Genomic DNA, 25,894 nt, shown 5'->3' on the forward strand with positions numbered 1-25,894 from the left:
ATTGTCCGGAATTCGAAGCAAAAGTGTCCGGATTTCGAATCAGCTTCTTTCAGTGTCCGGGATTCGAAGCACATCAAGTAATTTTAATTTTAAAATTCTGATGAAAAACTGTTAGAAAAGGCATATTTTGCATGATTTCTCTTAAAATTGACTGTTTAATAAACAGTGTTTATACTACATCTTGATGATATTTATACATTTACAACTTATTACATGATTTTTTGCCAGCTAATACAAAAATAATATGCTACTAAGTTTCCGGATTTCGAATCATGACGTTACAACAATTCCAGAGTTATTTTTTGTATAGGTCTTATAAGCTATTGTGTTTCATAAGCTATATGCCTAATAAAAAAAAGTCGAAAATTGAACATAAACTCAACCACGATCACGATTCTGTCAATCTCCACGTTCTGCCCTCCAATCAATCCAATCACGCGTAATGCCGTAATGCTAACCACCATATGTGTGTGTCTCGTGCAATAATCTGACAGCTCGCCGTTTCCAACTGCCAGCACGAGATTCACTCTCTCTGCTGAACTGCTTTATTCTACATTTAGCTGTTCACTCCGATTTCGCACAGCTGGCACATGCGCTCTTCTCACGCTGCTGTCTTCACTAGACATTATCTCGACAAAAATTCATCTGACAAAAATAAATCGCAAAGTAACGAACTGTCAGTGCTTCGCGGCAGCTAGTCTTGTTTTGCCGCACCGGATTTTCCGCGGAGTCGGTTCCGTCCGCCGCTTTCCGGGTGCACGGGACTTTCGACGAATTGTTTCGAGTGACAGTGACAAATGTGGATAATTTGAAGTTGGTACAGCAGAGAAAGTGTCTTCTTGTTATACAATCTTCATTTTTCAAGTGTACCCAAACTCACAGCAGATGATTCGATCCAAGAGTTTAATCCACGGGGTGAGGGAAGAGTGTAACTCGAGTGCGGGGCACACTTTCGTGGAATGAAGCTCGTCGAGCGCGTCAAAGCGACTTTCAGTCGAGTGGTACTCTAGGTTGAGGAAAAACGGAACGGATTGAGAGTCGCTGTTCAAGCGCCCGAGAAAGGGTTTTAGGGAGCACGAACTGGGAATCTGGAAGTTCAGTGCTGTTTTTTCCTCGGTTTTTGAGATAATTGATTTTGGTTCGGGATTTTCTTTTGAGCGGTACGTGACGGAAATAGTTGAGGTGTTTTTTTAACTTGAAGATTATCTTTCTGTTGAACGTAATTAGTTTCTCAAGAGGACAGGCAAGGATTATAAAGGTGATTGAGTTAGTTTCAGTTTCTGGTTAAATTAAATCAGATTTAAATTAGATGAAACTAGTTTTTATTTATCGGTAAGATAGTAGCTTGACTCATTTTTGAACAAATTTCTACGAGTGCGAGATAATTTGAAATCTAATAGAAAAGACTGTCAAAGTTGCTATTAAACAAAATTACGGTTTTACTCCTGCTGGACATTTGTTATTTTTTTTTAGTGAAAGACTTTGTTAATGTTATGATTTTTGGTTTATTCCAAAATTGTCTTATTGTCTTTATTGTCTATATTTTAAATAAAATTTTCTTATTACGTTGGACAATACATCAAATAAGTTTTCTAAACTGGCTAAAAAGGTGAATAAAAAAATGTCAAAAACATATTTTCAATAGAGCTATTCTCCACCAAACTCGAAAATGAATTTTTCTTATATTTGTCTCAAACTTTGTGGGGGTGGCCATTTTGTGTCATTGATTCACTCATACAAATCTCCATACAATGCTGGCAGCTGCTCATACAAAAACTAACTTAATCCACCAATGTGGTTGGTGCCTTCCTCACTTTTACCAACATTTGGTGATATGATGGGTTTGGACACAATTCTATCTATTTCTCAATAAAAAAAATACACAAATGTCACTCAAGCGGTCAAAACTTGAAACTGAGCGTTGCCAGATCTTCAATGTTTTAGACTCATTGGAAAGGTCTTTCAATTACCTAAACAACGATGGGTCGGATGATGGAGCCGGACATAGTTTACAAACTTTTAAGTTAGACCCGGCTTCAAAAAAGATCATAATTATCACTTAAGTGGTCATATCTCGAGACAGGGTTGCCAGATCTTCAATGTGTTGGACTCATTGGAAGTGTCTTTCGATTACCTAACCAACGATGTGTTGGATGTTGAATCCGGACATAGTTTTCATATAGATAAGTGAGATCCGGCATCAAATTTCCAGCACTCGATTCGCAACTCTGACACTTTTTTAAACGTAACTTTTGAACTACTTATCGGATCTTCAAACAATTCAATAGTGCAGTATGGGGCACCAAACCGGATCGAATGCAACTTGTTTGACTCAAATCGGATCAGCCAGTGCCGAGAAAACTTGGCAAGAATTTTGAGTACCAAGGGGAATACGCACACACATACACACACACACACACAGACATTTGTTCAGTTTTCGATTCTGAGTCGATAGGTATACATGAATATAGGTCTTTGACCTGTTTTTCAAAAGTTCATTTTTAGAGCAGGATTATAGCCTTACCTCAGTGAGGAAGGCAAAATGGTACGTAAATATTCGAAAATCTGTAACTTTTCAAGGAACTTTTTAATTGATTTGGTGTCTTCGTCAAAGTTATTGGTATTAATGAGGACTATTCAGAAAAAAATACGTACACGGAAAAAAAGTATGAACTAAAATTTTGCCGACGATTTTTGTATGAAAAAAATAATGTTGTACTTAAATTTTCTGACCTTATTTTTTAAATTTAAAATTTTCAATCGAAAAGAACTTCACAATTTTTTAGATTGAGTTCACTTTTTTCAAAATATAGCCATTCAATGTTAAATTTTGTACTAAAAATTCTGTTTTTTTTTGTTTTTTAATGGTGCCTATGATTTGTCCATTATTGAAAATATTTTTTTCAAAGAGTTCAGAAAATGTCCTGCAATTTCGTTTAGAAACATTTAAGATTGGACCCCAGATTGCTGAGGATAAAAGAAAAAGAAACAAAAAAAATATTTTCTTAAATCTCACCCAAACAACCTCCATTTTCTATTGTCGATATCTAAGCAACTCACGGTCCGAAATTCAATGTTAAAACATGAAACATTCGTATAATTTTTCGATCTTTTCGAAAACAATATTTTTAATATTTTGAAACAAGAGTAACATTCCAAAGAGCCATACAACCAATATTACGCCTTTTTTAAATGCATAGCATAGCATTGGTGTCTACCCGTAGCTGCTACTTCGTTATTGACCAGGACCCCCAAACATTGCTCCGTGGACCACAGATGAAAAGTAGGAACGAATCATCACCCCTTCGCAATTTTCAAAGGTCCCTATCGTGCTGATCAATACCGACGCCGGCCACGACCAGTAGTAAGACACGGGAAAGTGGATGGGAATGTTAGCCGATACTTGAGTGATGGGACCGCCAAATCGACTGCGTCTCCGACAAAGTATCACATGAGTTTTGAGGGGTTAGTAAGATGGGTATGAGGTCAGGATTCACTGTGGTAGGTGATGCGACCATGAGCAATTTGTTTATCGGTTGAAATTTTAAAAATCTTAGGCAGCCGGCTGCGGAAAGATACCTATCTAGGGATTTAAATATAGTATTCGACCGCGATTCTCCAGAAATTCTCCGTCGGCGTGCCTTCCGATCAACGGTGATGTAGGAAGGGCTTCATTCATTAAAATTATTTTATATCATAAGCCTTAAAACATATCCGTCGACGTGCCTTCCGATCCTCGATGATATGGAAAGGACTTAATCCAGCAATACGACTTGCTTGTCTCAAAAAACAAAAATCGGATCGTTTCTATCGAAAACTATGTAAAGAGAACAAAAATAAAATTCATCGGCCAACGAACGCGCGAACAAAAAATAAATGAAAAAAGAAGAAGAAGAAATCCAATCACCCCATGTACACAAATAGCGACATAAAAGAGACGGAAAATAGCACGAAAAAACAGGACTGAGCGTCCACACAGGCACCGCACTACTCAATATTACGCCTTTTTTAAATGTTTCAAAAACAATGTTTTGAAATGTCTTGATTAACAAATTTTCAAAATATTGAACTATTCGAAAAAAAAAAAATAAAATCCAAGAATGGACCACAGTCATAGCCACTATTTTGTTTAGAAAAAGATACTGATTTTAGGAAATTATTTTTTGTTAAAATGTCATTTTTTCCGTGTACCTTTTTTTTAATAGCCTTCATCAATCAATAAAAAAATCTCTTGAAAAGTTACAGATTTTCGAATATTTACATACCATTTTTGTATGAACAAAAATGGTATGTAAATGGGTCTCGTGGCGCAGGGGTAGCGGCTTCGGCTGCCGATCCCGATGATGCTATGAGACGCGGGTTCGATTCCCGCCTTATCCACTGAGCTTCTATCGGATGGTGAAGTAAAACGTCGGTCCCGGTTTCTCCTGTCTCGTCAGAGGCGCTGGAGCAGAAATCCCACGTTAGAGGATGGCCATGCCCCGGGGGGCGTAGTGCCGTTTTTTTTTGTATGAACAGCTACCAAAATTTAATAGAGATTTGTATGGGTGACCCTATGACACAAAATGGCTTCTTTGGTGATAGGGAAGGCCCCCACAAAATTTTAGCCAAATAACAAAAAATAAAAATGGTCGAAGTCGGCAGATTTCGTAGAGAATTGCTCAATATTTTTTTTCACCGCAAAGGATTTGGTAAAACAACTTTTAAGAATTATCCAAAACAAACAATTGTTTAATTTATTAAGTGTTCAAATGTTCAATTGTTCAATTGTTCAGTTGTTCAATTGTTCAATTGTTCAATTGTTCAATTGTTCAATTGTTCAATTGTTCAATTGTTCAATTGTTCAATTGTTCAATTGTTCAATTGTTCAATTGTTCAATTGTTCAATTGTTCAATTGTTCAATTGTTCAATTGTTCAATTGTTCAATTGTTCAATTGTTCAATTGTTCAATTGTTCAATTGTTCAATTGTTCAATTGTTCAATTGTTCAATTGTTTAATTTTTTTTTTCAGTGGATGTTTTTGAACCTTTCTTTGATGAATGTTATCAATTTAGATTAAATTACGTGACAGTTTAACTATTTTGTTCAAATTTTATTGATTTAATGTTAAAACAGTGCCAAATAAGCGAAAAACTTCAGCTTCAACACTTATTTCCCCTGAGTGCTGATGACGACCATGCAAGATAAAAGAAGGTGCGTTCCTCAAGTTCTGCTTGGCTAGCAACTGAGCAGTTCTCTAGGATTTCGGTCATTCGATTTTTTTTGTATTTTTTAATCCGGCTGAAACTTTTTTGGTGCCTTCGGTATGCCCAAAGAAGCCATTTTGCATCATTAGTTTGTCCATATAATTTTCCATACAAATTCGGCAGCTGTCCATACAAAAATGATGTATGAAAATTCAAAAATCTGTATCTTTTGAAGGAATTTTTGATCGATTTGGTGTCTTCGGCAAAGTTGTAGGTATGGATACGGACTACACTGGAAAAAATAATACACGGTAAAAAAATTTGTTTATTTTTTATTTAACTTTTTACTAAAACTTGATTTACAAAAACACTATTTTTAATTTTTTTTGTTAAATAATCAATTGACATTTTTTTCAATACTGATTTTTACTGAAATTTTGTTAATGTTAAATAGTGCTTTTTGAAAATAGTCGCAGTTTTTCAATTAGTGCACATGTTTGCCCATTTTGTGAAAAGCTGAGAAAATTCTCTATATTTTGCTTATTTGGACTTTGTTGATACGACCTTTAGTTGCTGAGATATTGCAATGCAAAGGTTTAAAAACAGGAAAATTGATGTTTTCTAAGTTTCACCCAAACAACCCACCATTTTCTATCGTCAATATCTCAGCAACTAATGGTCCGATTTTCAATGTTAATATATGAAACATTTGTGAAATTTTCCGATCTCTTCGAAAAAATATTTTGGAATTTTCAAATCAAGACTAACATTTCACAAAGGCCAAACATTCAATATTACGCCCTTTTAAAATGTTTGTCTTGATTTGAAAATTCCAAAAATATTTTTTTCGAAGAGATCGGAAAATTTCACAATTGTTTCATATATTAACATTGAAAATCGGACCATTAGTTGCTGAGATATTGACGATAGAAAATGGTGGGTTGTTTGGGTGAAACTTAGAAAACATCAATTTTCCTGTTTTTAAACCTTTGCATTGCAATATCTCAGCAACTAAAGGTCGTATCAACAAAGTCCAAATAAGCAAAATATAGAGAATTTTCTCAGCTTTTCAAAATATTTTTTCAAAACTGGGCAAACATGTGCACTAATTTAAAAACATGAAAACTGCGACTATTTTCAAAAAGTCACTTAAATATGGCTATAACTTGAAAACGGTGCACTTTATCAAAATTTTAGTAAAGTACTTTTGATTGCAAATTTGATTTTACATCGAAAATGAAGTTGAAAAATTTTACGACCAAAATTTCGATTTTTGAAAAATCAGTATTGATTAAAAATTCATAACTCGGTCAGTGATTTTTGCACAACCTGGAAATTTCTGAAAAGTTGGCATTTTATGTCTTCTAAAACATATCAAAAATAAAAAAATTAAAATAGTGTTTTTTGTAAATCAAGTTTTAGTGATAAAGTTAAATAAAAAATCACCAAATTTTTTTACCGTGTATTATTTTTTCCAGTGTAGTCCGTATCCATACCTACAACTTTGCCGAAGACACCAAATCGATCAAAAATTCCTTCAAAAGATACAGATTTTTGAATTTTCATACATCATTTTTGTATGGACAGCTGCCGAATTTGTATGGAAAATTATATGGACAAACTAATGATGCAAAATGGCTTCTTTGGGCATACCGAAGGCACCAAAAAAGTTTCAGCCGGATTAAAAAATACAAAAATTAAAATTGAAGAAAAAAGACCGATTTCGTAGAGAATTGCTCAGAAGTATATTGACGACGTTTCGGGGGGTGCGAGATCCTTCTCGTCGACGGGTTCTAGAATATCTTCGAGCAGAAGCCACACAACGAATCTTGACTTATCCGTCCCGGGACAGGTTCTCGCCACCGGCATCAACCGCCAACTCTCGAAAGCGGTTTTCGAGAGTTGGCGCACCACATGACGGGGGGTGGAAAACAGGGTAAGCGAAGCAAGTATTGTGGTTCGCTACTTCAAAGAATCATCCGCCGGAACAGGTCGGAACAAGGTTCATTCGTCCTACGAGAAGTCGACAAGAATGAGAACTTTTCAACGGAAAACAAGCGTTGTTTACCCACCGAAGGCAGTGAAGCGGTACAGAAAAAATGGTCTGAACGTTGAGGCTAACACCCGTTGCTGTTTTTTTTTCGGAGAGTTGAAAATCTCAAACCGAGCTAATGAACATTTTTCCCCGGGATTCAAGCTTTGTGTCGTTGACCCACCTGGACCCTTGAACACCTTGAAGCAACTTTTACCTTCTCAGCATTTCTCCCCAAGCCCAACGTTGGAATGCGTTGATTAATAAAGTAGGGAATTTATATTGCAAATATTTCCTCGTTTCCAAATCTGCTTGCTATTCTCAGCACATAAAATACTTCTATCATGGCGTAGAAAACATCGTTACGGTTGGTCTTGCCTCCAAAAAGGTTGCAGAGACGACAACACGTGCAAACGAATCCCTGGTGCAGGTGCTTGTGCTGCATTCTGCAATCAATTTGCACCGGATGCACAATGCAATCAGCAGTTTCGAATTTATACTGTTCAGTGCAGTGTGTGACATGTGTTCTGATTTGTCATAATAGAAGGACAAATGGAGTTTTGCTGGTTCATCGGAGAGAGTGAAGTTTGTTCTGGATTCATTGTGTCGAAGTTTAGAAGTGAGTAGAAGGAAAAGTATTTGTTATTTTATTTCAATAGGATTGATTTGGAAAAAACATGCAAAAATCGATAAGTGACTAAAAAGAGAATGCCATAGAATAACCATCAAATATGCATAATATGAAGACAATAAAGTTAATAAATGTTTCCACGAATTTGATTTACGCCCTCAAAAATAAATCATAAAAATACGAAGAGTTCAAGAGTTTCCACCAATTCTAAGAATTAAAATTCATTTTTTCATGAATTGTATGCAATTTTCATTCATAAAATCATGAATATTTTTCAAGACTACATGCGCACATTGAATGAAAAAATGAGCACTATTCACGTTTACGAGTGTAATCGGTCATGGAAAGTCATGAGTATTTATTTTCGGCTCCTGGATAGTTCGTGCCTAATTATCATAGCAAAAAAATCTTAAAATAAAAATCGCGATATTCACGTTTTCATGATACGATATTCATGAATTCCAGAATACTTTTTTTTCCGTGTAAAAAATCTCAAAATGGTTCAAAATCTAAATAGAAAAAAACACAGAGAACAACATTTTATTTTAAGGTGAAACGGGAAGGCAGCGCCATGTTGACACCACGACTCGAGTTTTTGGAAGCACCTTTAAGGAAAATTGCTTAACTTACGATATCCTGGTTTTTTGCAGACGCTAAATAGGTCGATAGCAACCAATCTGTCGAGACCAGAAATTGATTTCAGTTAAAAAGCAGATGTCCAAGAACTGGCGTCCCGTTTTACCTTAACGCTTTCAGGCTTGATTTTTTATAGTTATCGTTTTTTTTAATTTGTTTGAAGAATCCAAAAGAGCCATATTTAAGACTAAATTTGAAAAATGTCAATATTGAAGGCGATTTTTCACTTTTTGATACCATTTTAAATAATTGCCTGGAAAATTGAGAAAATCGAAATAAAATTACGGTTAAGAAGCAAAAATTAGTGATGATTTAATTTGACCCAAAATTAAAAATTGAAAATGCAATGATGTTTATTCCTCTTATCAATTGCCATTGAGATTGGAGTGCTAGGCTAGACTATACTTCACCCTATTACGAGACATTTCCCCTCAATGAAACCGATCGATATTGCATATCTAGAAGCAAATGATTGAATATTTTATCAATTGCAGCTGTTGAGTTCCCTGCCACTTATTTATTTCACTTATATTCTCTTTGCTGCATACGACTGACAAACTTCAGCATCGTAATCCATTTCTCTTTTTCGCAGTGAATAAATTAAACAACTATCTTCGTTCAGTTGCAGCAAACGTCCAGAATGAAAAATAATCTGTTGCATCGTTTGCAAGGAAGCTACCTGTCCGCACTGCCGCTGCTGTTCCTCCTCTCCGCAACACCAGCTGTGTCCTCGTCGGACTGGTGGCAGGACACGGTCTTCTACCAGATCTACCCGCGTTCCTTCATGGACAGCGACGGCGACGGGGTGGGGGATTTGCGCGGGATTACCTCAAGGTTGGGGCACCTGGCGGACGCGGGCATTGGAGCGACGTGGATGTCGCCGATATTCAAGTCTCCCATGGTGGACTTTGGGTACGACATTGAGGACTATATGGCGATTCAGCCGGAATATGGAAGTATGGAGGACTTTGACGCGCTGATGGAGGAAGCGAACCGGTTGGGGATTCGGGTGGTGCTGGATTTCGTACCGAACCATAGCAGCGATCGGTGCGAGTGGTTTCGGCGGTCGGCGGCGAGGGAGCCCGGGTATGAGGACTTTTACGTGTGGCACGATGGGAAGGAGAATCCGGACGGGGGGCAGCCGTTGGTGCCGAATAATTGGGTGGGTGATTTTCCTAGAAGGTCGTGGTTGATTTGAGTAAAGATCTTTGTTATTCACAGCAATCGGTGTTCTACGGATCAGCGTGGACGTTCCATCCGGGTCGAGGTCAGTACTATCTGCATCAGTTCACCAAGGAGCAACCGGATCTGAACTTCCGCAACCCAGCCGTGGTAGAGCGAATGAAGGACGTGATGCGGTTCTGGTTGGGCAAGGGTGTGGCGGGTTTTCGGGTGGACGCCGTGAACCACCTCTTTGAAGTGGAGGACTTTCGCGATGAGCCGGTGACCGGAACCGATCCAGATCCACTGTCGTACGGCTTTACCCATCACTACTACACAAAAGATTTGCCGGAGGTGTACGACATGGTGTACCAGTGGCGTTCCCTCTTGGACGCCTGGACGCAGGATCACGGTGGTCCAACCCGTATCATGATGACCGAAGCGTACGCCAACATAACCTTCACCATGAAGTACTACCGATCGGAGGACGGGTCAAGGGTAGGATCACACATGCCCTTCAACTTCCTCCTTATTACCGACCTTAATCAAGCTTCTACGGCGCAAGACTTTGTGTTTACGATCAACAAGTGGCTGACTTACATGCCACGGGATCAGCAAGCCAACTGGGTCATTGGGAACCACGATCAACCGCGTGTTGGGTCGCGGTACGGAGTTGACCGCATCGACGCGATCAACACACTGTTGATGACTCTACCTGGCATCGCCGTCACGTACTATGGTGAGGAGATCGGCATGGTAGACTACAAGAACGTGTCCGGGGTTGAAACGGCGGGATCGGATGTTTTCATCGATTTCTCTCGGGATCCGGAGCGGACTCCGTTTCAGTGGAATGATGGGAAGAACGCGGGATTCTCAAGTGGGGAAAGTACGTGGCTTTCGGTGAATCCCAACTATGTTGATTTGAATCTCGAAAAGCAGAAGCAAGCGGAGCGGAGTCACTACAAAACCTACCAGGAGTTGGTGAAGCTGAGAAAGCACGAGACGTTCCGGAAGGGATCGATCCAAATGATTCCGTACAACGAGCAGGTGGTGATATTCGTTAGGTAATTCTTGATGCAAACATAATATTGATTTCGCTCAACCTAAATCTCTTTCTCAGGGAACTCCCCGGCCATCCAACGTTCGTAACCGTCCTCAACCTGGGTCCCCGTGAGCAACAGCTGGATCTTTCGATATTCACGCGACTGTCAGCAGAGCTGAACGTGGCCGTGGCGTCCTCCCGGTCCAACTTTCGCGCCGGGTAAGTGTGCATAATTGGTAGCTATCACCTGTCCAATAAAATCATGTCGCCTCGTTCGTCACGACTTGCAAGTGATTAGTGGCGCTGTCAATCAACGCCAATTATCTGGTGGCACTTGTCCAAGTGGAAGGTGCGACGTCCACTTGAATGGATTTGTTTTTTTTCGTTTTGTTGTAAAATTAATTCTACTGAGGGATGCTGGTCGCTGCTTGCATTGCAGATAAGACCGCGCTCCCCGCGGTTTGATAAGAGAAAATATTTTTATTATTGAATTTCAACAACAAACGCATTGGACGCTATATGGACGGGCGCGGTGTTCTTGAATCTGCATTATTAAATGAAAAATCATTTAGAGTCCAACTGGTTGCAAACAACTCTCTGAAGCGTAATATCGTAAATATAAAACAGGAAATCACCAGGGGAGGAAGGATGCGTGGACATACCGTACCAACGCTCCGAATCAGTTATGGTGTGGTGTTTAAGTGTAAATTTGACAAAATTTATTTAATTTTTTTATTATTTTATTATTTTAAAAAATGTAGTGAATTTAAATGAAGAATCTTATTGTTTTTTTCTAACTCGCCTTTAAACCCACCGCGTCCTCCGAGGTGCCACCAATCGACACCGGTCCCAATAAATCCCCCGGCGGGCGAGATGAAGACATTGATGAATTATTCATTGAGTTTATAAATAATTCGTTTATTTTGCTTTCCGGCTTGCGATTGTCTGTTTGACTTTTATTATTTCTTTTCTTTGCGTTTATTTTCTCCCCGAACAGAGATGCGGTTCAGCGAGATCGGCTGACGCTGGGAGCGTTTGATTCATTGGTTCTGCAGGAAAGGTACGTAGAGTGATGGATTCGGGATCGGGATGATAATAAAGATGATGATTGGGCAAGAGATGGTTATGTCGGCGGTGAAGAGCTTTTACGTTTCAACAAGTGCCATTGGGTATAATGAGCTTTTTTTTAAAACATTTTCTCTTAGTTGTGTGTAATTAGTAAATTATTGATTTTAGAACAGTTTAGAATAACAGGTAACCCTTTTATGTAAAATGTCATTTCATTTAACGCAATACTACATCCCAAATAGTGTCTTGATATTTCACATTGTCTAGTTTTTGCCGTGTTGAGTTGTGTGTGAAGGTCAAACTAAAGAAACTTGCGCTGGTAGTTTTATAACATCATGCTGGGTTGTTGACATACCTGGAAAGAGAATTGAGAGAAAAAAGAGTGTTATTTTAGAATAAATAAATTATTTTCATTAAAATTTCAAAAGGTGGGCAAGCGATATCAACATTGAAAAGTAATGGAAACATTAGAATAGTACACAATAAAAATAATACTTCTTCAAATTTTGTTTTGTTCGGTTCTCTTCAAAGAGTTGAAAATTCGCATCGGATTTTTATCTTTTTTTAAATTTACCAAATTACTTATGCCAAAATCTAAAAGCATTGTAGTTGTTTTCAATCGATTATATTGTAATATATTATAATAAAGTAAAGTTTACCTCCTAACAAATCAAATGTTCTTACATTTTTTGATTTTTTCTTCACAAAAATCCTGTTAACAATAATCATTTTTAAAAGTGATAAAGATTTTTATTTGTTTAGATTTTTTTACAAGGGCACATGGAGGTGGCAGCCTATATCGCCAAGAGAAAAGGTCAAAATTTTGAGGGGGCAAAAGGTCCCTTCCCCTCCTTAGACGGTGTCCCTGTGTGCAATCATAAGGGGATGATTATCCAAAGTTTCGATTATTCGAAGTATTTTGTGGGACTTTTGATAATCAATTCATGTCCAAGATTATTTATTTTCTTTCTTTTAACATTACATTTGATTCCCCCCCCCCCAAGTGTCCACGTGGTTTATGGATGGTCCCCTACCAACTCAAACGAAATCGGAAAAAGTTGCCCCGACCCTTCTTCGATTTGCGTGAAACTTTGTCCTAAGAGGTAACTTTTGTCCCTGATCACGAATCCGAGGTCCGTTTTTTGTTAACTCGTGACGGAGGGGCGGTACGACCCCTTCCATTTTTGAACATGCGAAAAAAGAGGTGTTTTTCAATGATTTTCAGCCTGAAACAGTGATGAGATAGAAATTTGGTTTGATGGCGTACTCAGAATTCCGAAAAAACATACTTTTCATCGAAAAAAAAAACTAAAAAAGTTTTAAAAATTCTCTCATTTTCCCCTTAGGATAAAGTTTCACGCAAATCGAAGAGGGGTCGGGCAACTGCTGTGTGAGTTGGTGGAGAAATACCCATTTCCTATTTAATTACAAAATATTATGTTTTAATATTCTACCAACGTTGGGCGGTGTATGATCAAGAAGGTTAAAGCTTCCAGAAATCAAGGCTTTTTTGGCCACCATAATGGATTTTAAAATTCTTAGCCACTTTTGCGTCGTTTAGGGACAAGACAAAGAAATATTTCTTTTTTTTTATGGTAAAACTAATCGATTCTGGGGTGGACTAAACATTTCTTAGTTTACGATATTAAAAAAAAAGTTTTTTTTACGCTAACAGTGGAACAGTGATAATGTTCACAAAAAATATTGTCTTTATAAAGTATTTACACTAAACATTCTAATTATGTGTAAGGGGACCTACGTTTTACTTCCGCATCCGATGGAAGGCAACATTTAAACAATTAGATAAATATAGTGTTTTAGAGAATAAAGTTGATCCCGCTTAAAGTTTTTTTGAACATTTGGAACATCCTTCGAAACAAAAAAAACCGCTATAAAAATAATATCTTAACAATGCCTCCCTTACAAACATTCCCCGCAATTTTCCATTAAAGCACTGGCTGTTTTACATACGCGGTAAAATTTACAAACGAGATCCGCGTAACTCTGTTTGCGTTTTCATTTACGAGCGAGTCCTTTCCATTGCCGGCCCCATAAACCATCACCACCGTCAAATATTAATGCCTCAATTAATATTCACTTGACTCCCCGCTGGTTGCCCTCGGCGTTCCAAGGTTCAACGTTCCTTTTTTGAAGTAAAATTTTAAGATGAACTTTAAGACCTTACGCGGCTGGATCTTTTCTTTACTGCCACCTTTTTATCGTAGTAAATGAACCCAAAATGTGCTAATTTAAATGTAAAAGCTACCCGTAACATAATTACTACCACTCAACAACAAGTACGACCCAACCCCCACCAAAACCCGCCTCATTTTCGATCGCACATGGGGTGGCAAGTGATTTTCCGTGTAATTTTTTCTCGTTTTTCTTCTCGTCTATATTTTCCCGGATTTTTTCCCGCACTTCCAGTGAAAGCCACCTCCGGCTGCCGTTTGGAGTGTCCCTTCCGGTGGGTCGACTGTGGGGCGGTTCGGGCGTGACCTCCCGCCAGCTGGGCGTAGGGGACGTGGCCCTAATTGCGTCGATATTAATTGCACTGGGCGCGCTCGGCGGTGGCTGCTGTATTCATTTTGGCATGCGCCGTCAAAAGGCAAACCAACCGCAGGTTGAGTCCGAGAAGCAGCGAAAGTTTGGAGGTGCGTGGCGCGGTGCAGCGAGGTCACTTTCGGTGGGGTGAGCAGGTGGAACGTATCGACAAGGATGATGACGGAGAGGATGGTTTTATCCATTGCTAGACATTGTCTTGGACATTTTGAGGAGCAAACCTATTGGAAGATATACCCAGAGCAAAAAAAAAAGTTCTTAGCATAACTATACTCAGGAATCTCTCATTAGGTTTAAGATACACGTAGGTATATAATAAAAAAATGAAATTAAATGAATTATTTTTGTTTCACTATATCACCAAATTCAGTCCCGGTAGTTAGGTGGTTTAAGAGTTCGCACTGCTTTAAACGACCCATTACATAGCGGTAGAGAACCGGTGGTCAAATTCTTTGAAGGATCTTTGATCTGTACTTCGATTTCCAGTCCTTAACAGCAAATCTACGGTATGTTTTTTTTTTATTGTTTCTTGATGATTCCCTTCGTTTTTTGTTCGCATTCTATTTTTAATTCTTTAGTCCAAATTCCACAGGGACCGACCGGGATTTGATCCCTGAACCTTCTGCTCATGAGACAGAAGCCAACGATTATGCCACGGAGATAGGAAGGGGTTAGAGAGAATTCTGCATAAAACTATCTTTTATAATAAAGCGTAAAATTTCTTTTTCTGTTATCACTTGCTTTTTATGTTATTTAACGTATTGCCTTATTATTAATTTTTCAAGCCTCATTGTTTCATAGGAAAATTGTATAAAGTTGTTTTTTTTTCTGATAAGACTGGCACAAAAAATTAAAAAAATCAAAATCGATCCAAAAAATCAGGGAGCAAAAACACTTTTTTTTGAAAAACTACAAAATCTCAATGGAAATTTAAGACAATTAGTAAGTGTGCAATTGAAAATGCATTTGCATTCAGTAATATTTTGAATATTTGATTTTTTTGTTTCCGTCCAATCTTACATTTTTTGAAAACCAATAATTGTAAAACAGCTGAACTAGTGTAAAATGCATTTTAAAACAATTTTTTTATCGAAATATTGAAACTATGGCTTGTTATTTAAATTTATTAATGATTTTATTATTTATTATCATATAACATATTTTGAAAAATTGTAAATTCCTTCGACACGGAAATGATGAATCACATAGGCTAAATCACACGTAGAATCATGTTTTGACGTATGATTTGCTGTAAATTTACATAAAAATGCTTTTAAATTGAAGTGTTAAATGACTTGCAAAAGTATTACATGATGCAACGTTTGATTTTTTTGGGTTTAGACATCTCTAGCAGTGTGTGACAAGTTGCTTTGGTTTTATTTTATGTTTTTTAAATTTATTTACATTTTCTTAAATGAATAAATGAATTCCTTATGGGAACAAAACTTTATATAGTGATGGTTAAATATTTTTGGATTGTCATGCAATTTATTGAAACAATAAAAAATTAAGCTTGAAATAAAATTTCTTGGTTAGGGGAACTATACCCTTTATCAGCCTGTTTTTATTATAGGCCTATCAGCATTTCGATCATGGATTACAGCTTTCATAAAGTGTTTTTGACTGTTTCAAAGCAATAAATAGCTCAAATAAAAGTAAGCAAACAACTCTCCATTGTTGATATTGATGTTGATTATAGTGGAAAACGGTAAAAGTGATGAGATTGGGTCGAACGGCTTAGAGTGATTGAAATGGGTATATTTCCCCTAATAAGAAGTGTCATTTTTTTTATTAAAAAAAAAATGGTTCAAAAAATGTTTCTTCGCAAAAGTTTTCCACCTTTTGTGATATTCTTGAAATAATTATCTGATTATCTGTTATTCGATGTAATTTTATCTAAACTTATTTTGAATTTGTGAAATTTCACATTGAAAGATGTAAATTTACAATTTTGTGAGGTATCATTACACTTTTTTTTGTACCACGTAATCTGTACGAATTCCTTGATGTAATATTCAATAATAGTGAGGTAAATGCATAGTTTTGATAAGGGCCGCTGAGTCAATGTAAAAAAAAACATTTTTATATTACATTTGAGCATGGGTTCTTGGGTACATTAGTTGCGTTCGAAAAAAAAGTTTTTCTATGAAAATAGTTGCCTTCTCAATATAAAGAAGAAGAATTCATAGAATTAATGACATAGCACTACACTAAACAAACTTCTGCTTGTGAAGATTTTTGAAGACTTTAACTCCAACTCCGGCTCTAGCATTTTAAAATTAGCTGACTTCGACTTCAAATCCATATGACACATTCCGCCGTGACGTTGCAACGCTTTGACTTTTCTTTTTTCAGTATTTCGGCTGTAACTCAATAATTACATCAAAAAGGTACATATGTTATTACAGATTCGGAAAGAACATTAAATTTCCTATAAGAAACAATGTTCAAACATTATTTTAAGTAAATATTCTATTTTTGAGAGGGGAATAGGTAGCGTGACGTTGCAACGCGTGACTTTTTCTCAATCCTGACCCAATTCATGTTTCGCCATTAACTCTGCTCTGTTAAACGACAAATTTGGAGTTCTTCTTCCATTTTTAGTGTAAAATTGGCCAACAAATCGAATGCAATCATTAGTTTTTCGAAAAAAACTAAACCTCGATTTTTAAAGACCACTTACATTTCGTGACGTTGCAACGCTCTGTTTTTAAAAACAGGGTTTTTCGTTGCGTTGCAACGTCACGAAATTATATTTTCAAAATAAATCATAGTTTTTTGTTAGTTTTATAATTGAAGATTAAAATTTTATTATAAGACATTAATAGACAATACAAGGACATGTAAATTGATTGGCCCGCCCATGTTAGACCCCCCCCCCTTCCCCCTATACCGCTTTCACAGTAGCAGTAAGATTTTCGAAGTTTTCCAAAGCGTTTTCAAAGTATTTTTTTTTTGTATTATTCCATTATCACGAAGGACCCCCCCCACTCTCCCGTCTTCTATCCATGTAACGGGACGACCATGCATTACGTAACGTCGTAATATCAAGAGGGAGGGGGAGGGTTCGAGGATTTATACAAAAAAAGTGTATCGGAAATATATTACCAGGGGCTGGAGGGGGTCTAATAATATAAATGTTTTGTTACGTAATGTAAGAACGCTCCCTTAATATGTTAATGGTTTGGGCAATTCACAAAACACATGGATGTTTTAGAAGAGAGGTAAGGAGCTTCAAGTTTTCAGGAGAGCTGAAATTTATAGATAAAGTGCCCATATTTGTTAATGGCCCCTAAGGGGTGATATGCAAACAACGTAACTGATTAGGTTGACTCTAGTGCTTTCTAAAATAAATTTGAGGAAATAATAGAACTGTTTACCTGCGCAACATAACATTTTTAATTGCGAACAACTAAACGTTGCATACAACTTATTTAAGTAAGGGTTCGTCCAACAACAGAGTGACAAAAGTTTAAAAAAAACAATCGAATCACGTGATTTTTATTGTTTAATGAATTTCACTGTAACTTACAAAAGGCTGTGGGATAAAAAAAATCGTTGCCTTGTATTAGAATAAACCCTCACGTAAATCAGTTTATCATAAAGGGGCCATCCAGTAACCACGTGATTACTTTTTTGAAAGTTTAAGAACTTCGGTCTAGTTTGATTTATTCAACAAGTTTCATAAAATACTTTTTTTTTTAGTTGTATACAAACTTATGTGACGGAATTTGTGAATGACCCGTGTACAATTCTTCTGTAAATATGCTCGGAAACATTATATAAAAAATATATAATATTTAGTATCCTTTTATCTTCAACAGCCAACTACGCATACACCTTTTTTGCCATGTGACCAATATGATTTAAAATTTCGTGACGTTGCAACGCAAACTTAAACCTGTTGTAACTTTGGATCTAGACAAGCAATTTAGTCGCTCTAGGTTGCATTTGAAAGCTCTTTCCAAGTAGAAAGAGCATCCGAAATATCAAAATGATTGAATGTTTAGTTTTTAGTTGACATAAACATATGTCCCTTTTTTGTGACGTTGCAACGCAATAAAATGGTAAACTTACACTAGTTTGAAAAAATACTTAACTTAAGATAAACTGCAAATCCATGACATTTCCGTTTAGTACAACTAAAAACCTACAAAATGCAATCAAAAGAATAATTTTTGGATTTTGTTTCGCTGAAAACCAGGAATTTTTAGAAAAATGTTTTAAAACGATGATTTTATCACGAATTGATGCTTAACTTAACCAACTTGTACAAAATGATATTCAAATGATTAATTAATGAAAATCATGATTTTTGAAGCTTCAAGTAGTCTTGAATCGAAGAAAAATATCCAAATAGCTCATACACGCTTTTCAAAATTTCATCCTAAGGTGTACATTGCCGGAGAATGTGTCATATAAAGATCCAACTACACTGAAGGTAAAGTAAGCTGAAAGTTAATTTAAAAATAAAAATAAACAAAAAAGTTGAAAAATGTTTCAAATTTCAACTACTGCTTTATCAAAAAAAAAAAAAAAAACGATTTCAACGTTATCGTGCCATCACGCTTTTGGATGTTTCGAGAAAATCGCGTTTTAATGTTTGAAAACTAGAGCACGCAGTGTAAACAATAACAAACACGCTTTATTTGGCTGACCATTCTGTGCATCGTCCTGAATTTTGGTTGATTTTGATTGCCGGTGTAGCTATAATTACAAATGTTTCCGGTAGTTGGGCATGTACATGTGTCAAACGCGTTCTGACCTAAAATCTCTTTGGCCAGTTGTCACATTTACATCAATTTTTAGGGTGTGTCAGGACAACAGCGTTTTTTTCCCGGTTTTTGTTTAATATCTCAGTTTTTAAATCGATTTTTTGTTGGTAAAGCATTAAGAGCTGCAAAAAATGGCGTTAATTCACTTGATTCGACCCAAAATCGACGTGCGACAAGATAGCACGATCTCGACGATTTGCTGAGATATCTTATTAATAATATTTGGGCTACAAAATAGCAATCTCCCCAGAGGACAATAAAAAATTGAGCACTTTAGACCATATTTTTGTGGCATCATTTAAATATGGTAATTGCGACCGTTTCAGCTCCATCCCTAGCTATTTATCGACCTTTTCCGGGGCCTGTTTTTATCTCAGAACAATTTCGTTGGCTCTTTGCACTCATTTTTTCTCCTTCGTGCGATGTGAAAACGATAATTGACTTTCCAGCTTTTGTTTCAGGCTGGGTGGAAATCGGTGCGGTGAATTTCGGCCCCGCGGCTGATCCACCTTCTTTTTCGCTGCGCAAAGAAACATTTTGGCGAAAGGGCCTTTTTCGTTCTTTGTTTGCGAAAACCCCTAATTTGAAAGTAATTTTGTGTAAACAATGCCAGAGCCTTGCGATGGCTAGTGAACAACCAAAAAAGGTCTTTGCTTTGTACATTGCAAAATTTGGCAATAAATTCAATCACGCTTTCAAATGAGTCGCTTTTGTACCCGAAGAATAAAAAAAATCTTATCGGTCCAATATCCAGCTCTACGTTTGATAACGACCATCGCCGTTAAACGAGTGCCAATCAATCATCGATCGATACTGTGAGCTTCAACAACTAATGAGATTAGAACGTCGGGGGGTGTTTTTTTGGGCAAGGGGTTAGATTATTTTTAACAATCCAATGCGCGATATGACTAATTTTGACCGTGATAAGGTGCCACAATTATGGTGGTTTTATTTTTTATTTAGTGATAACGGGATATTAGGAACTTTGGTGGAAAACTTACTAGAATAGACATTTCGAATAAAATATCAGAATGGTTTTAGGAAGATTTTATTTAACGGCTATTAAGACACTTTAAATTGTAAAATGCTAGTTGTGATTCATAAATATTTCATCTTGAGATAAGATTAAATGAGTAATACGCTTGTCCTGCGAACTTGGAGCTGCTGTTTTTCAATGAAGTCAGCTTAAACGTAGACTGATTTATCTGAAACGTACAATCTGGGAATTTTTTTTTCTCGAAAATTTCACAGCCAAAATGGATTATCGCGAAAGATTGCCCGGTGGCGTGACCTAAGGAGGCAATAATGGTTTTCTAACGTCTACAATCTACATTGGCACGTGATTGTTTATGAAGTGTGCTGTTTTATTACCTTCATATTGTCGTTATTGTGCTGTCTTGTCGCACGTGCATTTTGGGTCAAATCGAGTTATGAACGTCATTTTGTGCAACTCACAATGTCTCACCTTTTAACCATCTCATATTTGATCTCAATCCTGAGGTATTCAATAAAATAGAAATGACTCCTTGCAGATAATAATACTGTGACCAAAGGGATTCCAGGTTAGGACGCATTTGACACACGTACATGCCCGACTACCGTATACATTTTTAATGATAACTTGAGACTCGGGCAACCAAATTAAACAAACGTCGGGACAATGCACAAAATGGTTAGCAAACAAAATGTGTTTGTTATTGTTTACATTACGTGCCCTAGTTTGTGTTTATTCAAACTTTACAGCTCGGAATGCTAAAAGGGACGTAAGGCAAGATAGCACGACAACGTCGTATAAAGCCCTGTCCCAAGGTAAGAGCTCCTGAATGAATCTAATCAAACTAGGACTGCACGTAAATTTGAATGAAAATGACTCTCAGAGCTGTCTCCGTCGACTTGAAGTCAGGTGAATAGTAAAGGTTGAAGATCTACAACGGTTCTACCATCTCCAAATGGTTTTCCGCAAACTTGAAATCTGAACTTTGAACTCGTTTTAAAATCCGGTTCTTGCACCGCCAAATTGACGCAATCACTACAAAGCGTCTTATCCAACGAGTTCATAGCAGCGATTTAAGCGATTGTTTGCCCGCAATCCGACTCGCGCACACACGCAAGTACCGCAGGATTACTTTTTGTAAGCCGGAATCGAGACTTAGTCGCTGATTAGGGCTGATAAGCCGGCGTCTACGATATAAAAGTGCCACTACGAGACGTTTGGAAGGTTAATCGTTGTGAATCGGTTGTACAGACTGTGCAGTGCTGTATTGTGTTCGAAAAAGAAGAAGTGAAGTGGTTGGGATCATGCGCGGAGTGGTCCTTGCGACGTTGGCGACCGTCGTGTTGGCGCACGGATTGAGCGTCCGGAACGACGATGGTCACGATCATGGGGAGTCGGACTGGTGGGAAGGTGGAGTGTTTTACCAGATTTATCCGAGGTCGTTCAAAGACAGTGACGGGGATGGTGTTGGTGATATCAAGGGAATTACGGAGCAGTTGGACCACTTGAAGGATCTGGGTGTGGATGGAGTGTGGTTTAGTCCGCTGTTCAAGTCACCGATGGCGGACTTTGGGTACGACATTTCCGACTTCCGGGATGTGGATCCGATCTTTGGTACGATGGAAGATTTGGACGCGTTGTTGGCGAAATCGAAGGAGATTGGAGTGAAGGTTATTCTGGACTTTGTACCGAATCATAGCAGTGATGAGCACGAGTGGTTCGAGAAGGCAAAGCAGGGTGATCCAAAGTACAGGGACTATTACGTGTGGCGTGAAGGACGTCGGATCGGTATGGAGTATATGCCGCCGACCAATTGGGTTGCGGTGTTCCACACCCCGGCTTGGACGAAGCTTGACGGTGAAACTCACTACTACCTGCATCAGTTCGATAAGAAGCAGCCAGACCTGAACTATCGCAATGCTGAGGTCAAGAAGGAAATGGATGATATGATTAGGTTTTGGCTGGATAAGGGCGTTGACGGGTTCCGGATTGATGCGATCAACCACGTTTACGAGGATCCGGACTTCCAAGATGAAGCTATCATCGATGAGAATCTTCCACCGTCTTATGGAAACATGTATCATAATCTTACTAAGGATTTGGTACGTAACTTCTTGAGTGTATTAGACGTTCATAACTAAACTTGTACCTTCTGCAGGAAGAAAACTACGAAATAATCTACTCTTGGCGCGAAATTTTCGATTCGTACAAGGAAAAGGACGGCCACACTCGCTTCATGATGACCGAGGCGTACGCTTCGCTCGAGGATCTGATGAAGTGGTTCGGCACCGAGCAACGGCGGGGATCGCACATGCCGTTCAACTTTGACTTTATCATGTCGATCAACAGTGGTTCGCTGGCCGACGACTACAAGAGGCTGATTGATGAATGGATCGCCGCTATGCCGAGCTTCGGAAGTCCGAACTGGGTGCTCGGTAATCATGACCGTCCACGAGTTGCTTCGCGTTATGGACGCGATCGCGCCGCCGGAATGGCCATTATGGAGATGACTCTGCCGGGAATCGCTGTGGTTTACTACGTAAGTAACGCTTTACTCACTCGTGATATGCAATACTAATGATAAGCTTTATTGTTCAGGGTGAGGAGATCGGTATGGAAGATAATCGCGATATCACCTGGGAAGATACGCAGGATCCTCAGGCGTGCAACACCAACCGAGATGTATTCCAAGAACATACCAGAGATCCAGTTCGAACGCCATTCCAGTGGGACTCCTCGAAGCATGCTGGATTCTCACCTGACAACGCAATCGATACGTGGCTGCCAGTTCATCCAAACTACGAGGAAATCAACCTGGCTGCCCAGAAGGAAGACCCCAACAGCATGTTCAAGCTGTACCAGAAGCTGATCCAGCTGCGCAAGGGTCATACCTTCCGACACGGTGACCTGAAAACGTTCGTCCTCACCAACAACGTGTTTGCCTTCACCCGAAGCCTCAAGGATCACCAGACATATGCGGTGGCGGTGAACGTCAACCCGTTCGACGTGGATTTGAACTTGAAGGATCTGGGCGAAGAGGTGGGTAAGGTTAAGGTAGTGATCAGTTCGCTGCATTCGGACATGAAGGAGGGTGATCAGTATGATGATGTGCAGAACCTGGTGCTCGGAAGGTACGACACAGTTGTGTTCGAGCTTCTGCCCAGCGGCGGTGCCATTGTCCAGGTTTCAGTGCTGCTTCTGATTGCTTCAGTGCTGCGAAACATTTTCGCGTAGATTTTAAGACTGGTTACATAAGAACGATACCTTAGTATGCTCTAATAAAATTGTGATACTCCAATAACCGTTTCATATCTTCGATGACTCACCTTCCGCTGATTAGGTAATTCGAACAACAACAGGATCCGATAGATTAGCCTTATCAACGAGTCCAAAATTGGCCGCTTTTGGACGCGTTGTCAAGTACTGCAAGCTGTGCAGCTCGTACAAGTTTTCCCAGCGAGAGGAACCATCAGCTATCTCCGAGCTATCTCTCTCGCAGACCAATAGGGTCCGCTCTGATAAGCCTCACATTATAAAGGGAGCAATCGAGCGATGTTCGGCTTGTAGTCTCCTCGAACGTGTCGTTCTAATCCGCGCGGTGTCCTCTGGGTGGTGATGAAGCGTGTCCAAGTGTTGTTCTGGGTGGGCCTGTTGGTGGCGGTGGTCAGTGCTAAGACTACCGGCCGAGAAGAGGATGGTCACGACCATGACCTGCCTGAGCTGGACTGGTGGGAGGGTGGAGTGTTCTACCAGATCTATCCCCGGTCCTTCAAGGACTCAAACGGGGACGGTACCGGAGACATCAAGGGAATCCTGGAGACGCTGGACCACCTGGTGGACTTAGGCGTCACGGGAGTGTGGTTTAGTCCGCTGTTCAAATCCCCGATGAAGGACTTTGGATACGACATTTCCGACTTTCTCGACGTCGATCCAACGTTCGGCACGATGAAGGATTTAGAAGATCTGCTGGCGAAGGCAAAGCAGCTGGGAATCAAGGTGATCCTGGACTTTGTGCCGAACCACACCAGCGACGAGCACGAGTGGTTCGTCAAGTCCAAGAGTGGAGATCCAGAATTTCGGGACTTTTATGTGTGGAAAGACGGCAAAGCTGGCGGATTGCCACCTAACAATTGGGTAAGTTGGGAGTGACGCTTCAAGATATGCTGTGATATTAAGGGATGTTTTTCGATAATCCAGCAATCGGTGTTCCATACGGATGCGTGGACCAAGCCGGAAGGTAGCACCCAATTCTATCTGCATCAATTCGATAAAGGCCAGCCCGATCTGAACTACGAAAATCCCAAGGTAAAGGAGGAAATGAAGAAGATGATCGAGTTCTGGTTTTCAAAGGGTGTTGACGGATTCCGTATAGATGCGATCAACCACGCGTACGAGGATGAGCGATTCTTGGACGAGCCGCTGATTGATGAGAATCGTGAGTTGTTCTACGAGAATATGGATCACAAATATACCATGAATCAGGTAAAACAATCAAGTTATACCGGGATCCCTAGGTTTCATGAGTTTATTTGTAGGACAAATCGTACTCGCTGATCTACGACTGGCGTGAGCTGTTCGACAAGTGGTCCGTTGAGACGAAGCAAACCAAGCTGATGATGACGGAGGCTTACGCCAACCTGGAGCAGACCATGCGTTGGTATGGGGATGGTACGCGCAAGGGATCGCACTTCCCGTTCAATTTTGCCATGATCAACCGCGTTACGAACAGTTCGGGAGCTGCCCAGCTAAAGGAGGTGATCGACGAGTGGCTCGACACCATGCCAAAGGGAGCCAACGCTAACTGGGTGCTGGGAAACCACGATCGTCCTCGTATTGCGTCTCGCTTTGGACGTGAACGTGCTGCCAGCTTCGCAGTTCTAGAACTAACACTGCCGGGAATCGCAGTTGTTTACTATGGTGAGGAGATCGGCATGGAGGACTACCGAGACATTTCGTTCGAAGATACGCAGGATCCTCAGGCTGCCAACACGAACAAGGAGATCTACCAGCTGTACTCTCGCGATCCGGTGAGGACTCCCTTCCAGTGGGATAGCTCAGCTTACGCTGGATTCACCGCGGCAACCACTGTGAAGACTTGGCTTCCGGTGCACTCAAACTTCAAGGAGCTGAACCTGGCTGCCCAGAAAACCGCTCCCAAGAGTATCTTCAAGCTGTACCAGCAGCTGATCAAGCTGCGCAGCGATCACACCTTCATGTACGGCGACTTTGAGTCGAAGGCTCTGATCAACAACGTGTTCGGGTACACGCGGAAGCTGGCGGAACACAAGACGTACGCCGTGGTCGTCAACATGAACTCGGCCGATGTGCAGCTGAACATGAAGAACCTGGAGAAGGACACCCAGAAGCTGAAGGTCGTGGTCAGCACGCCAGAATCCAAGTTTGAGGAGAACCAGGAGATTACCGACGTGGAGAACATGGTTCTGGAGAGTTTCGATGCGGTCGTGTTCGAGGTAGTCACGGCTGGCAGCTCGGCACTTGTTGGATCGGTGCTTTTGCTGCTGGGAGCCGTGTTGCGAGCATTGATGTAGGTGGCTTTGTGTTATTTATTTTGAAGAAGATGTTGAGTAAAACTATTTTTTAAGTTAGTATTTTGGTTTATGTAACTATGATGACATTACCAAACTCTTCAAATGTTGTAACACGTCTGCATCACATGATCCACTATTACCCAACATCAACGATTGGTTATCTGAGGCAATAAAATTCAATTGGTATCAATATCAAGCAATAGAAAACGACCATAATTTCAATTCACACCTTAAAATGTGTTCTAAATGTTGATAAG

General features: G+C 39.3%; 2 protein-coding genes across 13 annotated transcripts in view; one reads left to right on the forward strand and one right to left on the reverse strand.

The window, feature by feature from the left end:
• LOC6051146 (calcium/calmodulin-dependent 3',5'-cyclic nucleotide phosphodiesterase 1A) overlaps positions 1 to 25,894 on the reverse strand; it is a 660,139-nt gene that overhangs the window by 121,791 nt on the left and 512,454 nt on the right. The window lies entirely within an intron of this gene.
• Positions 670 to 25,693, forward strand: LOC6046512. The gene is made up of 13 exons (XM_038255631.1): positions 670 to 915; positions 9,109 to 9,648; positions 9,708 to 10,711; positions 10,768 to 10,908; positions 11,687 to 11,749; positions 14,185 to 14,448; positions 21,332 to 22,190; positions 22,247 to 22,627; positions 22,687 to 23,318; positions 23,458 to 23,596; positions 23,656 to 24,222; positions 24,286 to 24,570; positions 24,624 to 25,693. Exons 1-13 carry the CDS (start codon positions 886 to 888, stop codon positions 25,635 to 25,637), a joined length of 5,919 nt encoding a protein of 1,972 aa, XP_038111559.1. The 5' UTR covers positions 670 to 885; the 3' UTR covers positions 25,638 to 25,693.

This window comes from Culex quinquefasciatus, chromosome 2, assembly GCF_015732765.1.
Source record: "Culex quinquefasciatus strain JHB chromosome 2, VPISU_Cqui_1.0_pri_paternal, whole genome shotgun sequence".
NCBI classification, from domain to species: domain Eukaryota; kingdom Metazoa; phylum Arthropoda; class Insecta; order Diptera; family Culicidae; genus Culex; species Culex quinquefasciatus.